Source organism: Euprymna scolopes, chromosome 9, assembly GCF_053919585.1.
Source record: "Euprymna scolopes isolate OS-2025 chromosome 9, ASM5391958v1, whole genome shotgun sequence".
Lineage (NCBI taxonomy): Eukaryota > Metazoa > Mollusca > Cephalopoda > Sepiida > Sepiolidae > Euprymna > Euprymna scolopes.
The window spans coordinates 50,325,644-50,349,912 of NC_136490.1; the positions used below are offsets into that span (position 1 = coordinate 50,325,644).

General features: G+C 33.7%; 1 protein-coding gene across 1 annotated transcript in view; it reads right to left on the minus strand.

Moving 5' to 3' along the window:
* Positions 1 to 24,269, minus strand: part of LOC145284538 (thrombospondin type-1 domain-containing protein 7A-like) — a 1,985,627-nt gene that overhangs the window by 52,665 nt on the left and 1,908,693 nt on the right. Inside the window, exons 29-31 of the mRNA XM_080133436.1 lie at positions 18,880 to 19,092; positions 15,921 to 16,014; positions 14,144 to 14,291 (exon numbers count right to left, since the gene is read on the minus strand). Coding sequence (XP_079989562.1) covers positions 14,144 to 14,291; positions 15,921 to 16,014; positions 18,880 to 19,092 — 455 coding nt within the window. The remainder of the gene's footprint in view (positions 1 to 14,143; positions 14,292 to 15,920; positions 16,015 to 18,879; positions 19,093 to 24,269) is intronic.

A 24,269-nucleotide genomic window follows, 5' to 3' on the forward strand; every position in this document is an offset into this window, starting at 1 on the left:
TTATCCCGTAAGGCACCCCTAGTGGTTCAAATTTGCACTTATGTACTTATATAGAAATCAGTTAGTTAGTTACAACTTTTCACAAAGTTTTAACTAATTTCTATATAATTTTGTTTGTCTATACTTCACGATAACTCTTAGGTGTTCCCCAGGGGCTCTTTCAGAGCTAATAAAAACACTCCATTTTGGGGACTATTTTACCATATTTGTCTAAAATTTTCTGTGTATGTCTATTTAGCAGTTTTGCTGAACTCAAATTAAAATATGTTATTGGGACTTTTGGGGGCTAAATGAGGTGAGGGGGACAAATAATGGACTTATTTCTTTTTTTTTTTTTTTTTGCATGGTGCAAAACTCAAATTTACATATTTTAAGGTTTAAAACTGCGCAGTTTGTTCATTTTCACCAGGATGTGACGTCCTCTTGGGACATTTGGAGCTACATGGGGGGGGGGCAAATGCTGAACTTAGTCATTTTTTCTGCCTCGTTCAATGTGCACTCACAGGAGACCATGCATGCTTCACTTGTTTTTATTTTGGTTTATTTCAGAATTTGGGAGAGTTGGAATTTTCCCACCTTAGAGTTAATTTTGATGCAATGTTGACTATTGTTTTGCAGGCAAGTAAATAAGAAAATACCATTGAACACCTGGCTTAGTTCTGTATTTTATAAGCATCTCATATTAGTTGCTATAAACATTGATCTTTTTCTGACTTCCTATTTAAGTTTTTAAAAAATGTAATCAAACAAAACGAATTTATTTTCCTCAAATGAATTTAACAGCATTTAAACTTTTTCATAGCAATAAATAAACCACAGGATTTTAAATTGTTATTGTTTTTAGCGTATGGATATTTTATAGCTTTATTTGTTGTTTCATTTGTTATACTAGCACTTCAACTCGGCTTTGATCAGGACCTATGTACTGTTCATAACTTTATATGCATATGTATATATTAAAAAATGTGCATGTGTACGGTAATGCCTTTCTATATAAGAGGCTTCCTTCACTACCATAGAGAAAAGTTGCTAAAGACCTCAGAGATCAATTTTGTTTTATTATTCTTTTGTGCTCAAATCAAATTAAGGGGTTAAAATTAGTGTAAAATAAATGTTAAAATGTCTGAACCAAGTAACCTACATCTAAAATTTCGAGTGTTTCTACCAAACTCCTTCGCCAGTTTTGGGTCTAATCTGCAATGGACAACTCTTTCACCTTTGACCTCTTGGCAGCCACATTTTCGCCCAAAAACTGACTAAAAAGATTGCTGAAAATCTGAATACCCTTTATGTAAATTTTCAAATGTTTAGACCCAAACTTGGCTTAATAGTTTGCTAGAGACCGCAAAGGTCAAATCTGTTTTTTGCTGAAAATTTGATTTCCAAGGTGTCAAAGTTAAAAAAAGACATAAAAAAGATTGAAATTTTACATAAAAGAAGGCAAGCTTTTTAAATGTTCAGACCAAAAGTCGGCTGAGTTATTTGTTAGAGACTGCAGAGATAAAACTTTTTTAAAACTTTGACCCCATAACATTTACTGTTTTGATCTTAAATCAAATTATATATAGGTTACTTGGGCATGGATCCACCTTTATAAAATTTCAAGTGTTTACCAAACTCCTCCGCTAATTTGGGGGCTAGAGTTCTCAAAGGTCAAATCATTGAACTTTGACCCCATTAACAGAAAAATGTCTGGCCGAAACCGGATGAAAACGATTTTCCCAAATCTCAATACTCTGTATGTCAAATTTCCAGTCTGTGTACTTTTCCCTACCGAATAACTCAGTGTGTGTGTGTGTGTGTGTTGTTCTGTCTGTCTGTGGACTGAAAATTGACTGACATTTTCACTTTTATAGATATCTAGATTTTATCGAAAAAATTAGCATATTTTTCAAAAAATCCAGAGTTTCTCTTGACTAGGTGTCCCTGAAAAGATCTTTTAATGAAGCTGTCTATTTGTGTAACGTTACACACCTTTACAAATGCGTTAACATGTACACACTCGGGACCCACGCGTTGCAGACTCAATCACAAAGGAGACAAAGACTAGAAAAAAAAGAAAGAATTTCAACTCCTGTTTGGCTCTCAAGTATATATCTAAAATCATATAAAATATTAACTGATAGAGTGATGTGATTCCCGATTGATTTACTGGATCTAACTGTATCGGATATGTACTCGAGTCAAAACAATACGAATATTCTCTTGTCATAGCCCTAGTTATAAGCCAGTAAACAAATACTCATTGACAGATTTAGTAGCAAAAATTAGTGATGGGACGAGTTCAATATTTTCCCAAATTCTGTACTAAATTCCCGATTCCGATAAAATTACAGATTCTGATTCTTTAACAAATAACTCAGCCAATTTTTGGTCTAAATATTTAACCATAAAAAAAATAAAATTTCACATGTTTAGAGATTTATAGAGACCGCAGAGATAAACTTTTTTAAACTTTGACTCCAATTATGACCCCATAATGTTTTGGTCTCAAAGCAAATTATAAAAGATCCATGTCCAAGTAACCTATATATAATCTAACTTAAAATTTCACGTTTTATTTTGTCCTGATTACTGTAATGCCACGTCTTAAAATAATGAAAAGAATATAGGCACATTTAACTGATATATACTCGAGAGTCAATCTTATGTTTTTAGATATGGGTGTGATTCTCGATTTATTAACCGCGTCGCATATATACTCGAGAGTCCAAACAATGAAACGAATATGCTGTTGTCATTGACCTAGTCATAAGACTATCAAAAGCGTGTGCATGGATGAGAGGTCGTTGTTGGTTATACTCTGTCTATTCTACTCTGACCCCGTCGTCCACGTCTTGTGTCTTTCATTTTTTCACTAGTGTTTTGTTTCAGTAGTTAACAAAATACCACATTCATTCCTTTCTCTACATAAAAGATCCCGAGTCATGGGAAATTAATTTTGTTGGTGCAAACATAATTAAATTCCAATAATTGAGGAAACATTCATTCGAAAATAAAAAAACAATCAACTAGTAGTATCTGTTCTGTCTTTAGTCGAAGCGAGAAAAGGGTGGGAAATGAGACGGCAAAAACCAAAAAAATGTGAAAGAATTTTTTTTCTTTTTTTGCCGTCTCAATTAAAGCAGTCCTTTTTGGGAAGCTGGAGTTTCCCCACAACTAAAACAGACCCTGTGTCCAACTTTGTCCTAATGTTGAATAATTTACATTATTTATCTATCTAATTAATTTTTAACAGACACACAGATGAATAATAACTATCTATCTATAGAATATTTTAAGAATATCATTGAATAAACAACAAATAATTCCCAATATAAACTAAAGTGTAGTAATGGGTTTAAGCTGAAGATGTGTATATAAATTAGCTAGGTTAAATATAAACAAAATAACCTTGGGCAGGCAGACGTGGAAAGGTCATACGTAAGGGATACATGTGCTTTTTGAATGATGACGTAACGGAACTGAGGTCAGGAGTTCGGGAAGTTTAGCCAGTTGAAGAGATTGAGCTTGGTCACGGGAGTGAACAGACGGCCAAGAAGCAAGGCTGGGAGGAATAAACATGTAGACAAGAAATGTAGAATCTTGTGAAGATCATTTGAAACAACTGAAATTACATAAATTTATATTATAAAAATATAAAGAGTTGTTATTTCACAAAAGAAGGAAGAACAGATGAAATGTCTCAATTGGTTATGATGTTGGCCATGTTTCATCACGGAGCTCAGCAGTGAAGATAAGAGTTCTTGAAGAAAGAAAGGTATAGCACATTTATTATTATTCTTATAAAAACATGATACCTTATGCAATATGAACTGTAATATATATCATATCGCTGGCTAAACAAACAATACATACAATTTATACGTTAATATCGAATCCCGAATAAAATGATACCCCACCTCTCAATACAACATAATTGTTTTAATATCTCACGCAATATATAACATATGACACGTTTTATCCATTACTATATAACACTAATAGAGACGCACGAAATGCGAATATAATTAGTGCGTATATCTGTAATGATCGGCTGCAGGAGCAAAATCGGCCACCGATTAAACGAGCTTGGTGAGCCGATATCATTTTGCATATTGTCAGTAAATGGATAACCTAATTGGCTTCCATTGTAGTCTCCGTGACATATTTTACAAAGGAACATAATTATATTAGTTGCATGTATTTGCGTATATAATGTTTACCTATTTAAATGTCTGTTATAAGCACAATGCTATATAAATAGACGGACCATTAGTCCATAGAATGAAATGCTTAATAATTATTGTTGGAATATGTTTGAATGGTCATTTCAGATGTCGTTAAAATGTCCTTGTAATTAATCATTCATGCAACATGGGATTGAGACAAATCCTGGGAGACCCATTAGTCTGTGAGCTGATGACATCTGGCTTGTTGACGATAGATTGATAATATAATAACGGTGAAACAGATTATCGTGTAATTAGATTCCTGTGTAATACAGTTGTATGCCAAAAAGGTCATATACCGGACAAATTATAAAGGGAAAGATCGATCCCTGTTGGATATGGAATCGAAAAACGGAAGCAGAGCTATGTTTATTAGTACAGCCGCTTTAAGAAAACAATGTGTTCCAGGAAAACATTTAGTTCACTAATGGGTACTGCACCATAATCATTTTGTTCAGCTTCATTTACACATATACTTTCCTCGCCTTATTGCTAAATTATGTTTCACAATGTGAGTGGCTCGTGAGTTGACTTAAATCCGCAAGCACTTCATCATCACCATTATTGGAAAGAAAACTTTGGCTGAATGTTCTACTGGCTTAGCAGGTTGAGAGCACGATCAAACTTGATGTTTCGGATACACGAAGACATTTTTAAACTTGGCAATTGATAAAGATTATTAAGAATAGAGCCAAGCTCCAACCACTTTCCCATCGACGCAATGTTTTACAAGTATTTTGGTTGAATGTAGTCTGATGAACTTGTGCACCCTCGATATACATATCCCCGACAAACCTGCTTAGCAAAAAAATGTCACATTCCTTCACTATTAAGCTCCCTAAATACCAGACACTTTTCTACTAAAATAGTTCCTTTCCTTGAGCAGCTAGAGTTTAGAATTCCCTTCCTGCTACCTGGTTTCCTGACTTTAACAAGGTCTAGGCTTACCTTACATTTAGTAATCTTTTTCTAGGCATTGTTCCAAAATAGTAGGCCATTATGTCTCAGTGGCGATATGCTTTGTTAGGGGTGAACGTGAGTTAAAATTTTAATTATAAAGAAAACGCTTACATTATGAAATAGTTTGTTATTGCTCTTTTTTTAACATATTACATAAAATAAACGATAAAAATTCGATATAATGAATAGATGCTAAGTGCCGAAATTAAAAAATGAAAACTTGGCAGGCATCATTGACTTTAAAGTGCCCTGTTACACATGCTCAAATATACATTTATACATTTAAGTTAGTTCATTTTTAACGCTTTGATATACATTCGTCTTAGCTGAGATAGCTGAGAATGATGCTGGAAAGCTATGTTTTGCTTTGAATTCTAGCTGAGGGCATCCATTATATTTTTTTTTAACTTTGGGTACAATATAGTCAATAGAGAAATACGAAATAAATAAATACGAAATCGCCATAAATTAAAATACATTTAAGCGTATTTTGCGGCGTACTAGTATAAATTAAACCGATTTATTGAAAATCAGTTTAACATTCCAGCAAAACGATGGGGTTCGCCTGCTTTTGTATCTACGTTAAGGAGGTACAAGTGGAGTAATTTTGGCAAGTATATTTATTTGACGTACTTTTAAAACAGGCATAGAGATGAAACAGTTCAGCGAAGAGACAAGGTCTGTAGTTTCGTAGGAAGTGTAGAACACTTTTTTTCCTCTGTTCACGAGAGAACTACTAAACTTTGGTGCACCAGCCCAGATGTGACAATAAAGCCACCATTATCTGGGGTATTGTTAAGATAGATAATTCCATTATTAAATATCTCAGTAGAGAAAGCCCACCTTTATTGCAGCAGACTTGGCGATATATTCATTGTATTTTTCTAGTTCATGTTATCTGTATATCCAAGAATTTTGAACTTAAAACTCTTGGGAATAGTGCTACGAGAAATGGAAATCAGTGTTTGGAATGGTTTCTTGTATCGAGATCCAAAGAGCACTTGTAGATGAGTGTTAATGGCTTGTATTAAGTGGATGGAGACACAAACACCTTGCAATTCTTTTCTAAGTATTGCACACAACTATTGGGTCTGGACAGAATATAATTATTTAATAAGACGACGTGGCAAGAATTTTTCAACATTGAACTTGAAAATAACCATGTAGTCAGCTGGGAAGAAGCTACATTGTATTGCATTCCAAAGAAATGGAATTCTTGGAAATATACTCTGTTCATTGAAGTTTCGTTTAGCACAAGGAAGAAAGTAACATTTTTATAGTGGTTGAAGCTAGACGAGTTTTTGCTATAAATGTTTTTTGATGGTGGGTTATGCTGATATTTGTGTTCAGACAAGCATCTCTCATGAAAATAACTACACAGTAGAGAAAAACGAACAGCGTCTCTTCTTTTCCGTATAGCCTCACAGAAGAGGATATACTCCACTAGATTTCAATGTCGGTTTTGTACTATGTTAAGACAGGAGAGCAATCTCGGAGTGGTATACCGGATGTAACAACAGAGCTTAGGTGACTTCGTCTGTCGGAATGACGATGACCATCTGACCATTTTAAAGAGATGATGGATTACTTGTGTTGAATTGTGAAGCAAGGACCGCGCAATCTCTACCCACTCTTCTCTTGAGTTGGCACAGTTTTATTCTAGTGGTAAGGAGAAGTTCAGGATAGCTGGAAACAATGTTAGGATAAGCAGAGGGAATATAAAGCATCTAGTATTCGCAAATAGTCACCCATTTTAGTACTGATCAGGCTCTACGATGCTTAACTCCAGTGATCTAATAGGAAACGGTGTGATAATGGCATATACTACTCCCGACCCCTCTTTAATCTTCACATTCCAGGATAAATGTTTCTGACAAAGTAAAGGACAACGTAAAGAAAAATATTTCATCTGACACTTATCATTAGCAAATTGATTCTGACCCAGAAAACAGCAATTCTTTCCTCTTTGAAGTACTAATGTTTTAGCTTCTTACATCAAGTGGCTTCATGCCTTGTATGAAGCGATTTCCATTAGAAAAAAACATCTAAAATCAATGGTTGATTTTCTGATACTATTCTTACTGTGGGAGTAATTGTTTGATTCGATGATAGATTAAATAAAAGATAGCATTAAATGAAATTTAAAAGAAAAACAAATCCAGACAATAAGAGAAAAAAGCAGTTGGAATGAATAGAAGTTCTTGGAACAGAGTTTGAAAACAAGTTCCAGATCAACACCAAGTATTTTATTCATTTATGCAAAAACTAAAAAGAAAGAAAAGTGGGAAATAACGAAACAAGCAGATCCATGCACAAACGAAAAAGGTTTTGAACAGAAAGAAAAAAACAAAATCAACCGGAATAACAAACGTAAACAAAAGAAACCGTGTATTTGCATCTAGATTTAATTTTACTCGTCATTTTAATAGCATCGTTATTAGCATTAAAATTGTTTTCTTCTTCAGTTATTTATGCACAAATTCTATTAAATTAAACAAATGCCATTAAAATATCTGAAAATTCTGTTTCCATGAATTCGATCAAAAATTTCAATAAATATTTTGAAAGACATTAAAATGTTATACAAACTTTATGATGGCATTAAAAAGTAAACAACCCAGTAAAAGTATTTTTTTTTAAAGTAATTCTCTGAATTTTATGAGAAAATACATATTTCTAGCTTAACATTTTGTTTACAAAATACACAAACTTAGGAAAATCATGGGAACTAAAACTAGTTTTTTTTTTACTTCTGGTTTCACACATTTCATTATTCATTGAGTTTCATTTATTAAGCAAAGATTGTGGTAATACTATATCTATATATCTATCTACACATATATATAAACTATGCATTAGCGTCTATGAGGTGCACTCGGGTTTCATCCTGGTCATATTAGATCTGTAGAAAAGGCAACTAGTAGAGACAGACACTTCAACAGACGAAGATTCATGGAAAAGGTGCGGAAAACAAAAATCACTGGTACAAGTCAGGCAATGCTAACTTTCTTTTTTTTTCTCCATAACAGATATTGCGTTTGTAAAAAGAAAGCTGTCTCTTGTTATTGATTAAAAGTTGTTTTTGTTTTATTTGGAGTAAAAATAAATAAATAAATGCACATAGAATAAGGAAGACTTTGGGGTTTTTTTTCAACTTTAGGTTTGCTTAGAAACGTTTAATATATATATATATATATATATATATATTTGTCCCTCACTGCTTACGATATCTCTCGATCAACTTATAAAATTAATTTTATTTTTAACATTCATATGAAAGTCATAAAACGAAAATTTGCTTCCGAATTAAAATCGACCATATTCTAAGTATTTGCATTCTGACTAGATATAAATAGAGTTTGTTGGTTAAATATTTTTTTGTAATTTTCAACAAATATATTATATATATATATCATATGGCCCGCTATAAAGAGTAAATTTAAATTAAATTTGTACAAACAATCTGGATTTTGTCTAAAATATTATATTATAATTCTGTATTTGTATTCAACATTTTCAGCTTTAAAAAAACTCCCTTTGAAACTTCTAATGAATATGGGGATTGCTTGTTTTACAATTAAGTATTTATGATAATGTTTAAGCTGAGAAAATCCAGTGCTTAAAGATCGATAAAATATTAAAAGAAATATATATATTACTGTGATATTTTTCTTTTATTTTCCTGCATTGGTTTGTTTTCGTTATACTATTTTCAAGATGAAAGGTATCTTCGCAAAAAAATGCTAAGTTCATCCATTTTGTAATATTAAGATTACTCGGATGAAAAATCATATTCTTGTTATTTTCACAACGTTTTCGCTGATGTTATCTCCGAACTTCTTCAAAACCTGGAAATACCACCATTAGGATTCTAAAGTTTACGGATCATGCTGCTTTTATATGGAATTTTCAAATTAAATTTAATTTTTGCGGTATCTTTGGTTTATTAACTTGTTGCTAGAGAATAGTTAACAAGCCTCCCTTTCCCACGTTAAGAATCGATTTCTAAATTAAAACGTTAATATCTTGTCCCGATCTGTAAACTGCAGCCGTACCATAATAGTAAATTTGAAAATCGATCATTAGAAAAATCGAATGGCTACTAGACAAATTCTCAAATCTCTCCGGTCTCTCTGTGCGGGGTCAGGATAACCTGGTATGAAGTTACTTTACTCTACAAGTAAACCCTGACCAAATATTCAAAGTAACATCTAGAATATAAATCTTGCCTGTCTGTTTAAAAATACGAATATACATGCATACGTATATTTGCCTAAAACTTTTGACAGAGGCGACGGATTTTAACGAGATTGTCGTTCGAAGGGTCGAGCTTTCAAACGGTACCAAATATCGACGTATTAGCTAAAAACATTAATTGCTTCACCCTCAACTAGCCACTTTTATAGGGGGAGGGGTCGCTTTTTTCGCCGATATTTTCGATTGACTAGCCTTATTTAAACATTCGTCATTTCCGGTTTGGCAATGGGCGGAACAACAAAAACGTCACTTTTTTTCACGTTCTTTTCCTCCTTCGCGGTATGGGTTCGAGCCTGCCTGTCTAATACCATTTTTTTTTTTTTTTGCTGAACAGACACCTCCAAACACCCCGGTAATACCAGGCACCCCGGCTAGTCGTATTATAGATTATAGGGAATGGGACGTTTCGGTGTCGCTGTTTTGCTAGAGATAATTCGGCATCAGCCACACCAATAACATTTTTATAAAAATTTTATAACTTAAAAAAAAAATTCAGAAAAACAATACGAAAATGAATAATACGAATAACCAATCCTCATCTCAAAAATTCAGAAACGTCATATTTTTTTGTTAACTAAAAATTAGCTCACATTTCTACGTATGGATGAGGGAACGAACAGTTTTCCACAATAGCTCGAATAAAAGTATTCATAGTTGCAATTTCAAATAAACTCCCGAGTTTAACATAAAAATTCTGGGCTTCAAAAAATTCTCATGAACAAGGTGAGAGAGTTAATTTTTACAACGTTTAGACCGATGAAATAAGATGAGAATACTGTTTCGAATAATACAAATTATTTCTGTATTTTATTTAATTTTTAAAAAAAGGTGCGAGTAATGTTTTTCTCATTATGCTTCATGAGTGTGTTAACATTGTGATGTATTGTATAATATAGAAAGCATTATGGAGGATTGTTTAATATAGAAAACTTTGTCATGTATTATTTAATATAGAGCTATGGAGTATTCATATGTGAACACTTGGAGCATAGTTAAAATAACTTCAAGTAATGTAGCTTGATGGTATGTGCAAATTCTAACTGTCTACACCTATATAAACATGGAAGGGGTAAATAAACACCCTACAGAAACTAATTCGTACATGTTTAGTATTCGTTTCCCTTGTCGACGGTAAAGCTCAAAGCCAAAGAAAGCAGCAGTAAAAATTTTGGAATACCTTTATTTTATTTACTTTCTTTCCAAGGACACAAGGTCAAGTGTGGGTTTGATTGAAAGGGTTTCTGTGGAAGGCACAGCCAGACTTTCAGTCCATGTCCGGTTCTAAGTCCATGTTAGATTTTTGATGTTTCAAATATATTTACATAGTGATATATGATAGGCATATTTATAACACCAGCCAAAGTATTCGCACAGTTTCACACGAGCAATATTATATATCAATATGATGGTGGATTTAGTCAGCGAAAAAATGTAGAATCCTGAGATTTGCTAAAATTTGACGCTGAGTGATTGTACAATTGATCAGCTGTGTAAAATGATTGATATCACTTTGTCTACGTCCTTCTAAATACTATGACAACAGTCTTCATTAAAGACAGCGTGATTGGAAAGTAACTCCATATTATTTAGTGCTTGTAATTTAATACTGAGATATAATTCTTACAATAAGTAAATATAATTAGGAATGGTATAGTATGAGGCGTTAGTTAGAATTTAATGTTGGTGCCAGCATTGGATATTAGCATTTAAAGACGCCTGGAAACCGCATCAATTGATTTCACAAGCTTTTTTTTCTCTTTTTACTACGAACTCATTATTTAGCATTTGAAGATTTGAGTTAGCGATATGTGAAAATAGTAAATATCATAGTAACCATCACCATTAATCTGCCAATCTATCCATTTCGTTAACTAAAAACAAAATTGATCCAGAAAACAGTACTTTTCCTTATTTTCATAAAAGAATAAGTCTGCAAAAGAATGAATACACAAATTATGAAGCCTCGTCTAAAATGATTCAAAACAATAAAATTTAAAAAAATATAATACCATTATAAATCCACGTTTGTGTTCTTATGGACCCAGCAATAGAAGATCAGATAAGATCATGAAATCCAACCTTGATCCCCTTACGGGGCCGTGGCACAGTGGATAGAAGCGTTTAATCTCTATGCTTCAAGGAGAGTATTGCCTGAAGATGGCAGTTTCAATCCTACCCAAGCAGGCTAGAGCATTAGTTATTCAAAACTTGGTGACACAACTATGGAAGGCAGTAATTACTTGAGATACAGAAAGGAATACCGATTCTTATATCTCGTCAATATTACCCAATTGAAGAAGGTCAGAGGATAAGTTGGCGGAAAGGTTGCGAAAAAACAACAACTATGAATATCTAGGCTATAAGATGAAGATGAGGATAACAGTCTGCAGAAGAATGAATAGACAGTATTTTCCTGTGTTCAAAAATATTGTTCATTGAGTGCAAGGATTAAAGAAAAAATATACAAGCAGATTCATGACTTTGTCCTCCCCATATTTATTTTTTGTAACAATTATATTTCAGTAATAAAATTCAAGTATAGGGAGTTAGTTTCCCTGTATATGATAGTAGACAAAGACAAACCCGTGTCCATATGTTATTTTCAACCTTTACCGCTTTTTTTTTTTTAAATATAGAATCGGCAAAGATGCAATACAAAAAATGTTGCTGTTATATCGAGCGTGAAACTCGAAATAAAATACTTCCTTGGCCTTTGGGTTACGATCCAAGTGTAGTATAATAAAATTTCGAACAAATTTTGATAGCGTCCAATGTAAATATGGTATTGTGGTTACTAGCCATCAACACTAATTTTTCTACACAGTTTTGACGGCCTTATGCCTAATTTGTCTTAAATGCAATTTAAAAAATAGTTTCTTCAAATAAACTATTCAAACTGCAGAGTTTGTTCTGTCCAAATGTGGTACAATATTATTGTGGGGTCTAAATCCTCGCCAGATGTCCATGGAATGGAAATATATCACAAATCCTGTAAATAATTCAGATATATTCTTAAAGTACATTAGCTAGAGTAATTATACAAGCATTTTTATTATGTTTGAACAAAGTTGTAGAATAATGTTCTGGAGTCTGCGTTCGTACTAGACGTCCACATAATAATATTTTTCAGCACGGCAGCAACATACATGTGGGATTTTTTAATGGTAAAAAAATGTGTCTATTTACTTAATTCATGTCTGCGTGATAGCAAAGCTGAAGTGCATCTATCGTACTTTTTCTCTCTATTGGATTATTAAATAAGTAAGCAAGTAAGCAAGGGTGATCAGCAGGTGTTGCAGTTTATTGTTGCAGTGTATTATGATTTATGAACGTGTTCTATCTTCCCCAAAGAAACATAATAATAAGATTTGTGTAGAATATTTAAAATTATTATTATTTTTAACCTATTAGATGAAAAAGTGTTAATCTACAATAATACATTTCACCAAAAATGACATTCTACTTTCCTTAACTAATTAGGTGTGAGCCCCTGGAAAACTTAGCCAAGAGAAGAACAAACATTCAGAATTTGGTGAGATAGTTTTACATAAAATTTATATACGAAACTGATCCCTTCATTTTCCATGTTTTAGAGTGGTTGGAGATTGCACGTGTAATTGTGAGCAAGGGTTGCGCAATTAGTCTTACAGTTGCGAGAGTGAATGGAGGCATCGCCACAAGGAAGGAAAAAGGGATCATAACACAACTTTATTCTATTCCTGATGTCTTTTAAAATGCGTTGATTTTAAATGTGTATTCAAAAAATATTGCAGCGTATTGACTTATGAAACTTTCGAATTCCAAAATAATTGTTTTGTTTTTTTTCTTCTCTCCAATAATTTTTCAAGGTGTTCACACATAATCATCACGAAAAAAAATCTCACTTTTTGGGGGTTAGGGGAGATTAGGGTTTATCTACAAAATATATATTTTTTGCCATGACAGGAAATACAGAACGAAATTTCTAAAGCATTCTTTTAAATATTTTTGTGCATAAACCCTTAGTTAAGAAGAAAACTTATTTTCTTTGAACCTATACAATAAAAATGATAAAATTGATAACTTTAATAAAAAAAGGGATAACTAGTTAACGTATAGTAGTTAAAAAAATTGGATTCCTTAAAGGGGTTAATCTAAAAAGATGGGGGGTTAAAGGTTACCATTGTTGATGCAAATTATTAATTGTGGGTTAAGTAATAAGGTCTGAATACCTTGTTTTTGTTTAAGGGAGGCAAGGTAACGAATTTTTATCACATTATTCACAGTCAATATTTATAGTGACTTTAACTAAAACAAATGTAAATATGTTTCTAATATCTAATAGAAGATATGAGCATATAAGTTACTGAAATCATTGGTTGTGATTAAAGTAATAAAGGTCGCATCTTTTTTTTATTTTTCATGAACTAATGTGTTTACTTGATAAACTAAGTTAAACACAATTTATTTTAGTTTGCTTACTTTACTAATTTCCCAACTGTATTGCCTTTGAAATAATTTATGTCAACAATAGTAAGCTTTACCAATGGGGAAATCTAGATTAAGCATAGAAGAGTTTCAACAATTGGAAGGGGAGATAACTTTGCAATGTATTAGTCATGCATCGAAAAACAAACGTCGTTATTCGTTGTTTTATCTTCAAATTCGGACCAATAAAAAAGCAGAAGAAAGGCTAACCAATCTAAAGTGTGATATTTTGGCCATCATACACCTACGTTTTCATTGTTTTCTTGCTGAGCCTCAACAAATGCTTGAACATGATTGCACTGAACTGTTTGTTCGTCAATTGAAATATGCTGTGACTGTGTATCCTGACCTTGAGACCGATTGTCTCTCTCACGAGGCCCTTTCCGGAACATTCCACTGAAAAAGGAAAAAAAAATGTACTAAGCAATATGAAACAATGTGAATGTTTTCTTATTTTTATTTTTATTAATCTTTTGAAACGTACACATTACATCTTTATTTTATATTTTTATCTAACTTAAATAAAAAATAAAAACTTTGTTATTGATAAACTGCACTTTTTGGAAAGAGGCAACCAAAAATCACAGGACCTACGTCATTAATGACATGTTTCCCTGAACATTTCTGAGAATAGCAAGCGTTAATAAACTTTTTTCCGGCATTTTATAAAACGCGAGAAGAACATCTGCTAAGATATTAAAAATACTTTTATGTTGTTTTCGTTATCAGTTCCACTAAACATAGTTAGTATTATGCATCTAAAATTGAGAAAAACAGCTTTCACTTAGTTTTATTATTAAATAAACAAGACTTTGGCTAAAATTCGGTGGCCATGTTTTTCTTTTTTACTCATGTTCATCCCTTACAAAGCATATCGCCACTTGGACGTAAGGGACTACTCTTTGGGGCCATGTCTAGGAAAGATTAAATGTAACATAAATAAATATCTTGTTAAACTTCTACCTATCAGTACAGCCAGGGAAGCAGGCAGCAGAAAGGGAATTCCGAAGTCTAGCTGTTCGAGTGAAGAAACTATTAGAATAGAAAGCTTTCTAGCATTTAGAGACATCAACAGTAAAGGGGTGAGATCTTATTGCTAAGCAGGTTTGTCGGGGATATGTACGTCGAGGGGGGTACAAGTGAAACGAGTTCATCAGAAGACATATTTGTAAAACAGGCGCAATGATGCAACATTGCGGCGATGGGACAAGGGCTGGAGTTTAGTTGATAAAATGAGACCGATTAGATTGACAACTCTTTTTTGGACCCTATCTAAGAGAGAGCGAGAGACTAGTTGTAGAGGCACCAGCCCAGATGTGGCAACAATACTCACAATTGTAGACTATCCTGTGCATCTACAAGGCCACCATTCACTCATGCATGGAGTAGTTTTCTAGCTCGAGAGAGGGACCCCACTTTCTTTGCAGCAGCCTTTCCAATGCCCTCTATGTATTTGGTCCAATTTATATTGCCTACAAATGTTATGCCTAGGAGTTTGAAGGTATAATTCTCAGGTAGTGTGCTATTTGTCATAGATATATGCGGTTGGAGAGGGGTCTTCTAATTGTTTATATATATGTATGTGTGTGTGTGTGTGTGTGTGTGCGTGTAATATTTTGTTTTGTTTCAACTTTTACACATGATGTTGATACTTTTCAAGCACACTTTTCTCAATTATAGATGCATAATGATAAATGGACTTTTTCAAAACTCGGCAATTTTCGTTAAATTCGTGTTGCTCTCGTTAGTGTAGTTATAATAAACTTAGTTTGCACAAGTATCCTAAGATTGATAGCTGCCAAATAAATCAGTGTAATATAATAAAAATGTTAAGCAATTTCATAAAATAAATTTCAACAATGTAAAAACCTTAATATTTGTGCAGAATAGAAAAATATTTCTATTTACTTAAATAGTTTTTAAACTTATTGATTAAAAGACATCATCACATTTAGCAGAAATAGTAAATAGTTTTCATTCTTTTCATAAATCTGGGATATGAATGTAAAATCGAATGAAACTTACCATATAGCATAGAAGAAGTATGTCAGACCAGCAACAGCTAAAGTGCCTCCACCTATGACTGCATACATCCAAATAGACATACCACTCCTTTTTACTGGAAAAACAAACGTACGTCAGGCATAAAATATAATTTTATAAAGAAAATTGTATGCATCTTATTATAAATTTTCGTACTGTCTGTCTGTGTGTGTGACGCGGTTTATCTCAGTCTACCGGCAATCCACCCAGTAAAGTAAGGTACCGAAATGAAGCTTATGACCCAGCGGATGTTTTAGTGATATTTATATCCATGTTTGGTGTATGGAAATGCAAGAAAAAATGCAAAAAAATAACGATTTACTAAATAACGTTTTATTTACTGGATATTTTTCCGGTACAAGGACACAAACCGAAGTTTGCCCAGCAGGGCAAACTTGGGTTCTTGTTCATGAAATAAACCGAAGAGATATAATGGGCCGCGACATCAGTGATTTTCTTTCTATCTAGGTTTTTTGTGGGGTTTCCAGTCACTTAATATGATACCGTTTCGTCCAAGTGGCCCGATTTGTATACAAATTTGTAACCAAGTAACACGTTACAAACACACTTCTATATACTTTTGGCCAGTATTATATATATATATATATATAAATCTGTGTGTGTATGTTCGTTTCTTATGCATATTATATCTATAAATTAGAGTTTGTCTTTGACTATGGCCTGGCTTGTCGACCACACTCGTTTTTCTTTCTGCGTATGCGCTTATAAAAGGTTTTAGGTTAGACAATGTTACTTTTTGTAGTTTCTGTATATGTGTGAATTTACATCATACGCTTTGGGACCAACAATAAATACTTATACACAGATGGTTCGACAAAAGAATGGAAAAACCTTGTGAATTTTTCATTAATGAATAGGTGCTTTAAACCTATAAAATTGAAAAATTACCAAAATGTTGATTTCATGTTTTCAGCAAGCTAAGAGTTTTTCTAGCGTGGTCATAGGAATATTTATGAGGCCCTTGAGAAAAAAAAAAAAACATCTACAGGTGCAGGATCTCTACTGCCCCCTCTCCGAGACGGATCATACCTAGATAATTTAGTTGCATGATATTGTATATCAGGAGTAATAAAGAATATGGTGTTTATTTCGAATTTCATTTGATTAAAGCCTTTTTTGTATTTTTTTTTTTAATTTACATACTTGTCATGGAACGAAGATGTCAGATTCCAAAAATCGTATAAATTGATCAAGTATTTTTTTTCTTAAATTTTTAATCGCTAATAATAAAAAAATATTTAATTTTTTAAATTATTTTAAATCCAAGAAAAATTTCTGTAGTCGAAATGAATTGTCGCCTTGAATTTTTTGATTTCTTATTTAAAAAAAATAAACACTACTTAATCAATTTTCGCGATTTTTTGGAATCTGACATCCTCGTTTGTGACGACTACGTATATCTCTAAGATATTTCTGTATTTTTGTTTCTAACTGTGATTCTTAATAGGCCCCATATTTTTTTATTATTCAGAATATATAATGCAACTAAATTATCTAATTATTATTAGTGGTTGAAGGGAGGGGACAAAACGTCTTGTACTAGCAGATTTTTTTTTCTCTGTGGCCTTGTAGATCCTCGGTGGGGGGACGCTAGAAAGACGCGTATTTGCTGAAAAAATGAAACCAACATTTTGGTAATTTTTCAATTGTTATAGGTTTAAATGCAAAATTAACACGGTGTTTCAATTACTTTGCTCTATCATATAGTATTTATATACAGAGGTAGGACAAATACAAACGGCAGTCTTCACATCAGTCAACATTGGCACAAGAATAAAAGGAACCAAACCGATGCTGACAACGTAGAAGACACGAGGTGTCTTCAATAAGTTTTCGGACCTTTTTGTACAGGCATTTAAAATTGTCGTAGGCTCTTGAAAATTCATTATGTTATTGCTATACTTATGATATAAATGGCCAAGTTTTTATGAACTCAGTTTCAAAAGAACAGCTACAGCAGGAATTGGAATACACCCTACTAAAGCTTGATTGTCACAGCTAGTGAACTTCTAAATTGTCCTCACGTCAAGATTGCATTTTTGAAGAACGATATGCAGTAAAGTTCTGTTTTGAACTTGGTAAAATGCCAAAAATGCTTTTGACGGATCTTGCAACTCAAAAACTGATGCTCGTTTCATGCATGAAATATTCAAGGGAGGCAGAGAGTCTGTGAGGAATGATGAAGTTTGGAAGATGTAAAGAACACCAGAGTTAATTGGCCAAATAAAGAATTTCATGAATAAGGACAGTTGTGTGTCTGTAGAGACAATAATTGAAGAGATTGGTGTCAGTGTGGGAACTCTACACACAATTATTCGTGAGAAACTAAAGATGCAGAATATTTGCACGAATACACCAGTCTTTAACTCCATCTTTGACGCAGACTATTTGAGCAAGATTTTCCTCGCCTTCTCTATAGTCCAAACCTTGGTCTCGGTCACTTTTGGTTATTCCCTTAGCTCAAGGAAAATCTTAGTGGCGGTTATTATGAGTAAAATTAAGAAGATGAGAGAGGCTTTGACAAGGATCATTGCCATGCTTGTATAAGAAGACTTCCATGCGTTTTTCCAGAAGTTGTGGGAACCGTACAATAAGTGCATTGCAGCTGGAGGGGATTACTATGAAGGACACTAGAGGTTCATGTGTGTACTATCAAGAAAACTTCTCATACGAAAAAGGTTTGGAAAAATATTGAAGGCAGCTCGTATATAAATTTCTTGTCGATGAGATTCTATTAAACTGTCTCTTACCAATGTTACATATTTCTTTGTTTTTCTTTTGCGTTTAAACTGTTAAGATTGCTGTATAGTGTTATATACGTGAGTACTTTTTTGTTGTAATTTGGTGCATACAATTATCAAAAATCCATTTTTATTTATCACACTCGATTGCAAAATTATTCGAGGTTTTCCCAACTTACCATGTGACCTGTTTTCTCGTGTTGTCGTCTGCACGGGCGTGTTTGTTGTTACAATTGCACCGCAGCTGATCAGGATGTTATTTTGATATTCCGGCTCATAAGATGGTAGACATTGACAGACGTTAACGTCGACACACTCAGAGCCATTTATTCGTGAACAAGGGGGGTCACAGGTAAGAACATTTCCTGGATAGCTTTTCTCTTCACAAGCTCCTGGAAAAGAAAGAACGATATTGGTGGAGCAATTGTTAATTAGAAAATTCAGATAAAACAGCTAAAATACTAAAGTTAAGGTGAAGAAAAAACATCTATCAGAAAACTATGCATGTGACCTGTGGAAATGCCACAGTTATATTCTGAAACTACATTATAGAAGAATACATTTGGTTATCGGAGTCAATCTTATGCCACAAACTCCTACGGGAGGAGAGGGGGTCCTATGTCTAATTCTATAAATATTCGGCTTGAACAGAGATCCGCTCGCAAAATGCTATTGTATCACGTTTGTTTAAACTGAAGAATATTTATCTAAGTACTCTGGTTAATGAGGTCCCGCTGTGAACACAGACCCCACAATATCGTTGCATGATGTATATTAGAAGTACTTCACCATGATCCTGGTACAAATTCCAAGGAAGCAGATGTTTTATCACATTACATCTTTTGTGATCAAGTGATTCTATTTAGAAAAAGAAATTGTTGGAGAGTGATAACGTATGTACCAACAGAAAATGAATTAATATACAGCTATGAATTAATCAACGTGTGTTTTCTAAGTTTTTTTCCTATATACTCTGATAATATAAAGTACATGCTAAAACATACCATACGTTGGGGTTTCATTATATTTAGAAGTAAAAATTTGTTTTAAATGTGCATATTTGTTGTAATTTGTCATTAACTGAACAAATAATCTATCACTATTTTTCTATGTATTTCTCACTCCCCTTTCGCTGTTGCTTCAACCTTTCCAATATTTTTTAATGTTTCTTCGAATGCTGAGAAAGAGTGATTCAATTTTCAGTATTGCCACATAATTTACATGAGTAGACAACCAAAATCAACTGGAAATTATAGCCATTGGCAGATATAGAGCCAGCCGCAGAAAATGAATGTCCAGTGTGTATCAACTGGGATAAGGTTAATCAGTGGTGAGAACTTCCCCTATTAACAGAAGGAGATCATGAAGAACATGGTTGTTCTTGTTCAGTTGTAAAAAAAACTCATGCAATCACATCTTTTGGTATTTTCTTATTTTCTTTATTTCTTTCTCCTTTGCATCAAATTTGACCTCTGTTAAAGACACATTCATACACTTCATATCAACAAGATGGGTGATAACAGAAAGTTAAGGATAACAAAAAGATAACAAAGGCTCAACATCTAGCAGATGGCTTTGAAGAGTCTGTTTTTAGGTTATGTGAATTTTCTTCAACATGCAGCTGAATGAAGCTATGCGTCTTGTAATGTTAACAGCCTCAGTTAAGAATTGGCAGGTGTAGACCCTTGATTTCACCCCAGTGCTGCCTGTTCTACAAATACTTTAATGGTGAATGCTCTGAAGAACTGCAAACACTTGTACCTCCCCAACGTAACTACCTCCGACAAACCACTAAGTCTCATCTCTTTACAGTAGAGATCCCTAGGTGCAAGAAAGCCTTTTACGCCAATAGTTTCTTCCTCAGAACTGCGGGTCTTGGGAAAGCAGAATCCTGGAAGGGAGATCCAAACTGCACTGATATGCAGAAGTTCAAGTGTAATGTTAACAAACATCTTTCTACTCATATCCCTTCATAATGCCCCTGCAAATTAAGTCCCTGATAGTAGCCCCCTGCTTCAAAGTGGTATTGTGCCTTGTTTGGGGTGAAAATTGAATTTAAAAAAAAAGGTGATATGCAAGAGAGAGACGTATTTGAGGCATGTTCCGAGTCACAAGTGTGGAAGCTGAAAAGACGTATGAATCGATTGAATGATGTGCCCCGTTCAGGGTACAAGAAATTTACTCAGGAATTAACTAAACTAAAAGGAACGGTAAGTGCATATGACAATGCACTGTTTCTTTGGAATGATTATTCCAGAACCTAATGGGTATTCTGTCAATGCATGTAGATGATTATATATTTTGTGGAATTGATTATTTAAAAAATGTGATTTCAGAATTACAGAATATATTCAAGGTTTGAATGCATGAAAATGGAACCTTCAAATCTCTGGGATTGTGCGTTAGACAAACATGAGATGGGATCATTATAAACCAAAACAATTATGTATCATCTATTTCTCCAATAGATATAAAGAAAGAGGGATCCTTAAGGAAAAATGATGAGCTGAGTGAACAGAAGAAGACAAATTTAAAAAGACTAACAGGTCGAATGATGTAGATATCGACCTGATGTATCATTTGATGTGTGTGGGATGAGTAATACCGGAAAATCTAAAGTGAAGTTACTTTTGAAGCCAAAAAGTCATTAAAGCTGAAATCCAAGACAGATTCCATATCCTTTCCACAGTTGGGAAATCCTTCAGATTTGAGTATGATTTTGAATGTGGTTTGCTATTCTGATGCTACCGATACCAGCTTGGAGGATGGTTCTGCACCGGGTGGATTTATCATCTTTGTTTATGGTAAGATGAATAGACTGGCTCCTATATGTTACTCTATCAAGTTTTTTTGATGACCAGCAAAGAGGCCATTGGCGTCACAGACTCTTGCACTCAGTGAAGCTGCTGATGCATGTGTATTGATAGTTGCTATGCTGCAAGAAATTTTCAGACTACCCAAGTTGCTTGAAGTACTTTACCGAAGATGCATTGTCTGTTTTGCAGAGACCTTAAAATCATCAAATCTTGTGACAGACGTTTGAGAGTTGATGTGGCCAGAGTAAAGGAAATGTTAGTAAAGGAAGAAATCTAAATTGAATGCATTAGGGGACAGTAACAGGCCGCAGAGTGTTTGACGAAAACGGGAGCCTCCACTGAAATTCTAAGAGACTTGTGTATATAAGCCATTTTGTTTGTGTTTTCTTTCTTGTCGTCTGGTGCCAGTTAAACTTATGACAAATACACCTACTGGTGTCTTCTGGTGTCAGTTAAGTAAATATATAGAAGAAGGCCACCAAGTTCGATAATTCCAACTTATGTCCCTTTTCTCAAGTGAATATTCAATATGGCGCCTGACCAATAGAAACACGTGTTTATCCTACGTCGTGAGATGTACTAACTGAACAGCTCTGATGATTGATCCTTCAACCTCAAGCAGAGTGTAAATACAACTGAATTTTACCCAGTACTTTACCATGGATCCTTGCCGTAGTAGATATAGTGGATAAAGTACTTGGTAAAATTCAGTTGTAAGTCACACTCATTTGGAGGTTGAAATCTATGTGTCAGTGTGGGCGATACACAAAATACGAAACAGGACTTCTCCCTTGTCATAGCTGACGGAATGGAAATATGCTATGACTTTGGACTAAATAAAGGGTTCTGTTCAAAATTCCGTGCCGATTTCCAAGTTCGAAAGTAAGATTTCAGAGTTTGACAAGATACACTTGAATAAGGTCACATCGACCGAAAATTATGAAATCAACACTCAAGATGAGAACAATCGTCTCAATAATTCAAATAATACGAATGTAAGAATATTATAAAAGATAAAATATAGTTAATAAATTTGCAAATAAAATCAAAATAGGACAATTATTGATTGTGACCCAACGACTCACTATTAAGTTTAGCAGAGATTATAATTATCTTTTCAAATCTTTAGGATCATTGTCCTCATTCAGTCCTACTGGGAATAATTGTAAGGATTTGCTAATGGGCTGGGGGATTGGTGTTTTATTTCCTGATGAGTCAGAATAAAGTATCATTTATGGAGTCTTTAGTATCTCTTTCTAAACATTCGGCATTAGCAATTAAAGATCAAGGGTAAGTGGATGAATCTAAAGATAGTTTACCTATTTACAATGCCTCCAGGATCGTTTTTTAACGTGGAGAAAAGATACAAAAATAAAAATTGTCTCAGTTTTGAAGGATTTTTCCTCCACTGAAAGAGAATAAGAAATGGAAGTGCCGCATCTGAAGAACAGATACTACACTTTAGTGTAGGCACTATTGAAAAAAACAGGATTACTTATAATGTAGAAGAATAATATAAATAGAAACATCTAAAGCCATCGAATGATGATATTGTGACTTTTTATCTCGTGCTAGGATGGCAAAGTAAGAGACAAGGCCGGTTTTAAATCTGCACTCTGCGTTGGAACAAAGTTAAAAATTGTTTCAGTCTAGAAACAACTTCTTAAAATAAAAGAATTCTATTGTGAATGGGAAATTAAGAAGCATTTTCAAAAATCGAAACTTTGAGCTTGTTTGTAAACCTACTCGTTCTCGAGTCAGGAGTCTAACTTCATGCAACCGACTCGTGTTGCGTGCAATCTCTATCTTTCTTTCTCTCTCTCTCTCTCGTTTTCGTCATCGCAAAAGAATGACAAAATGATGGATAGATAGTATAAGCTAAGACACTGAGATCGTGCTCATTTAGAAGCCTTAGTTGATGAATGCATTGAATTTACTGCCTTTAACTTTAGACAGCCTTGACTCTGTACTTTATAGAAACATCTGTCAGCTCCAGGTTGGATAAAAACTTGATTTATGACACGCTCTGAAGTCGATATGTTTATAATAGCACGATTTAAATCCTGCCTAAGATAGGCTTAAGGTTTTTAAATGTGAAGAGCTCAAGCCCCCCCCCCCTCAAAAAGGGCTATTTATCATTGTGCCACGGATAAACTTTTTTTCTCGGTTTAAAGTGGCGACGCTGTGGTAGAAGTTTCTTGAACTTAATCCCTGTACTTCTGATAATAATTCATTTAAAATTAAATGAATTGTTTTTACGAAGTGTTAAACTACGAATTACACATAATAATAAACAGATATATTTTTGCGACTCGTTAGATACAAGAAGTTGATTCTCTCAAATCTAATAAAACTCTGCTAACAATTTGATCAAAGGTAAAAAAAATAAAAAAAAAAAGGAAAATCCGCAACATCTGAAAAGAGACATTTTATAGAAATGGTGAAATGAACTCGGAGAAAAGAATGGGCAAGTTCTTTCTGAAAGCTAATGAAGGTAAAACGAGACAGATTTATTGATTGATTTATTCGTTCACTCCTTGTTGTGGTTTGCGGTTGCAAGTCGATTGCTGTTTATGCTACTGGCTGTCTGCTTGACTATCACACATATTACTTATTATGCTACGTTTACTTATGTCTTTTTCTTCATCATTTTTTACATCTACTTTTTCATCTTCATCTTTTTCACCTTCTCGGCATTTAACGTCACAAATCTTATGGTCTACTTTTAATTCGTCTACTTCATTGTTTTCTTC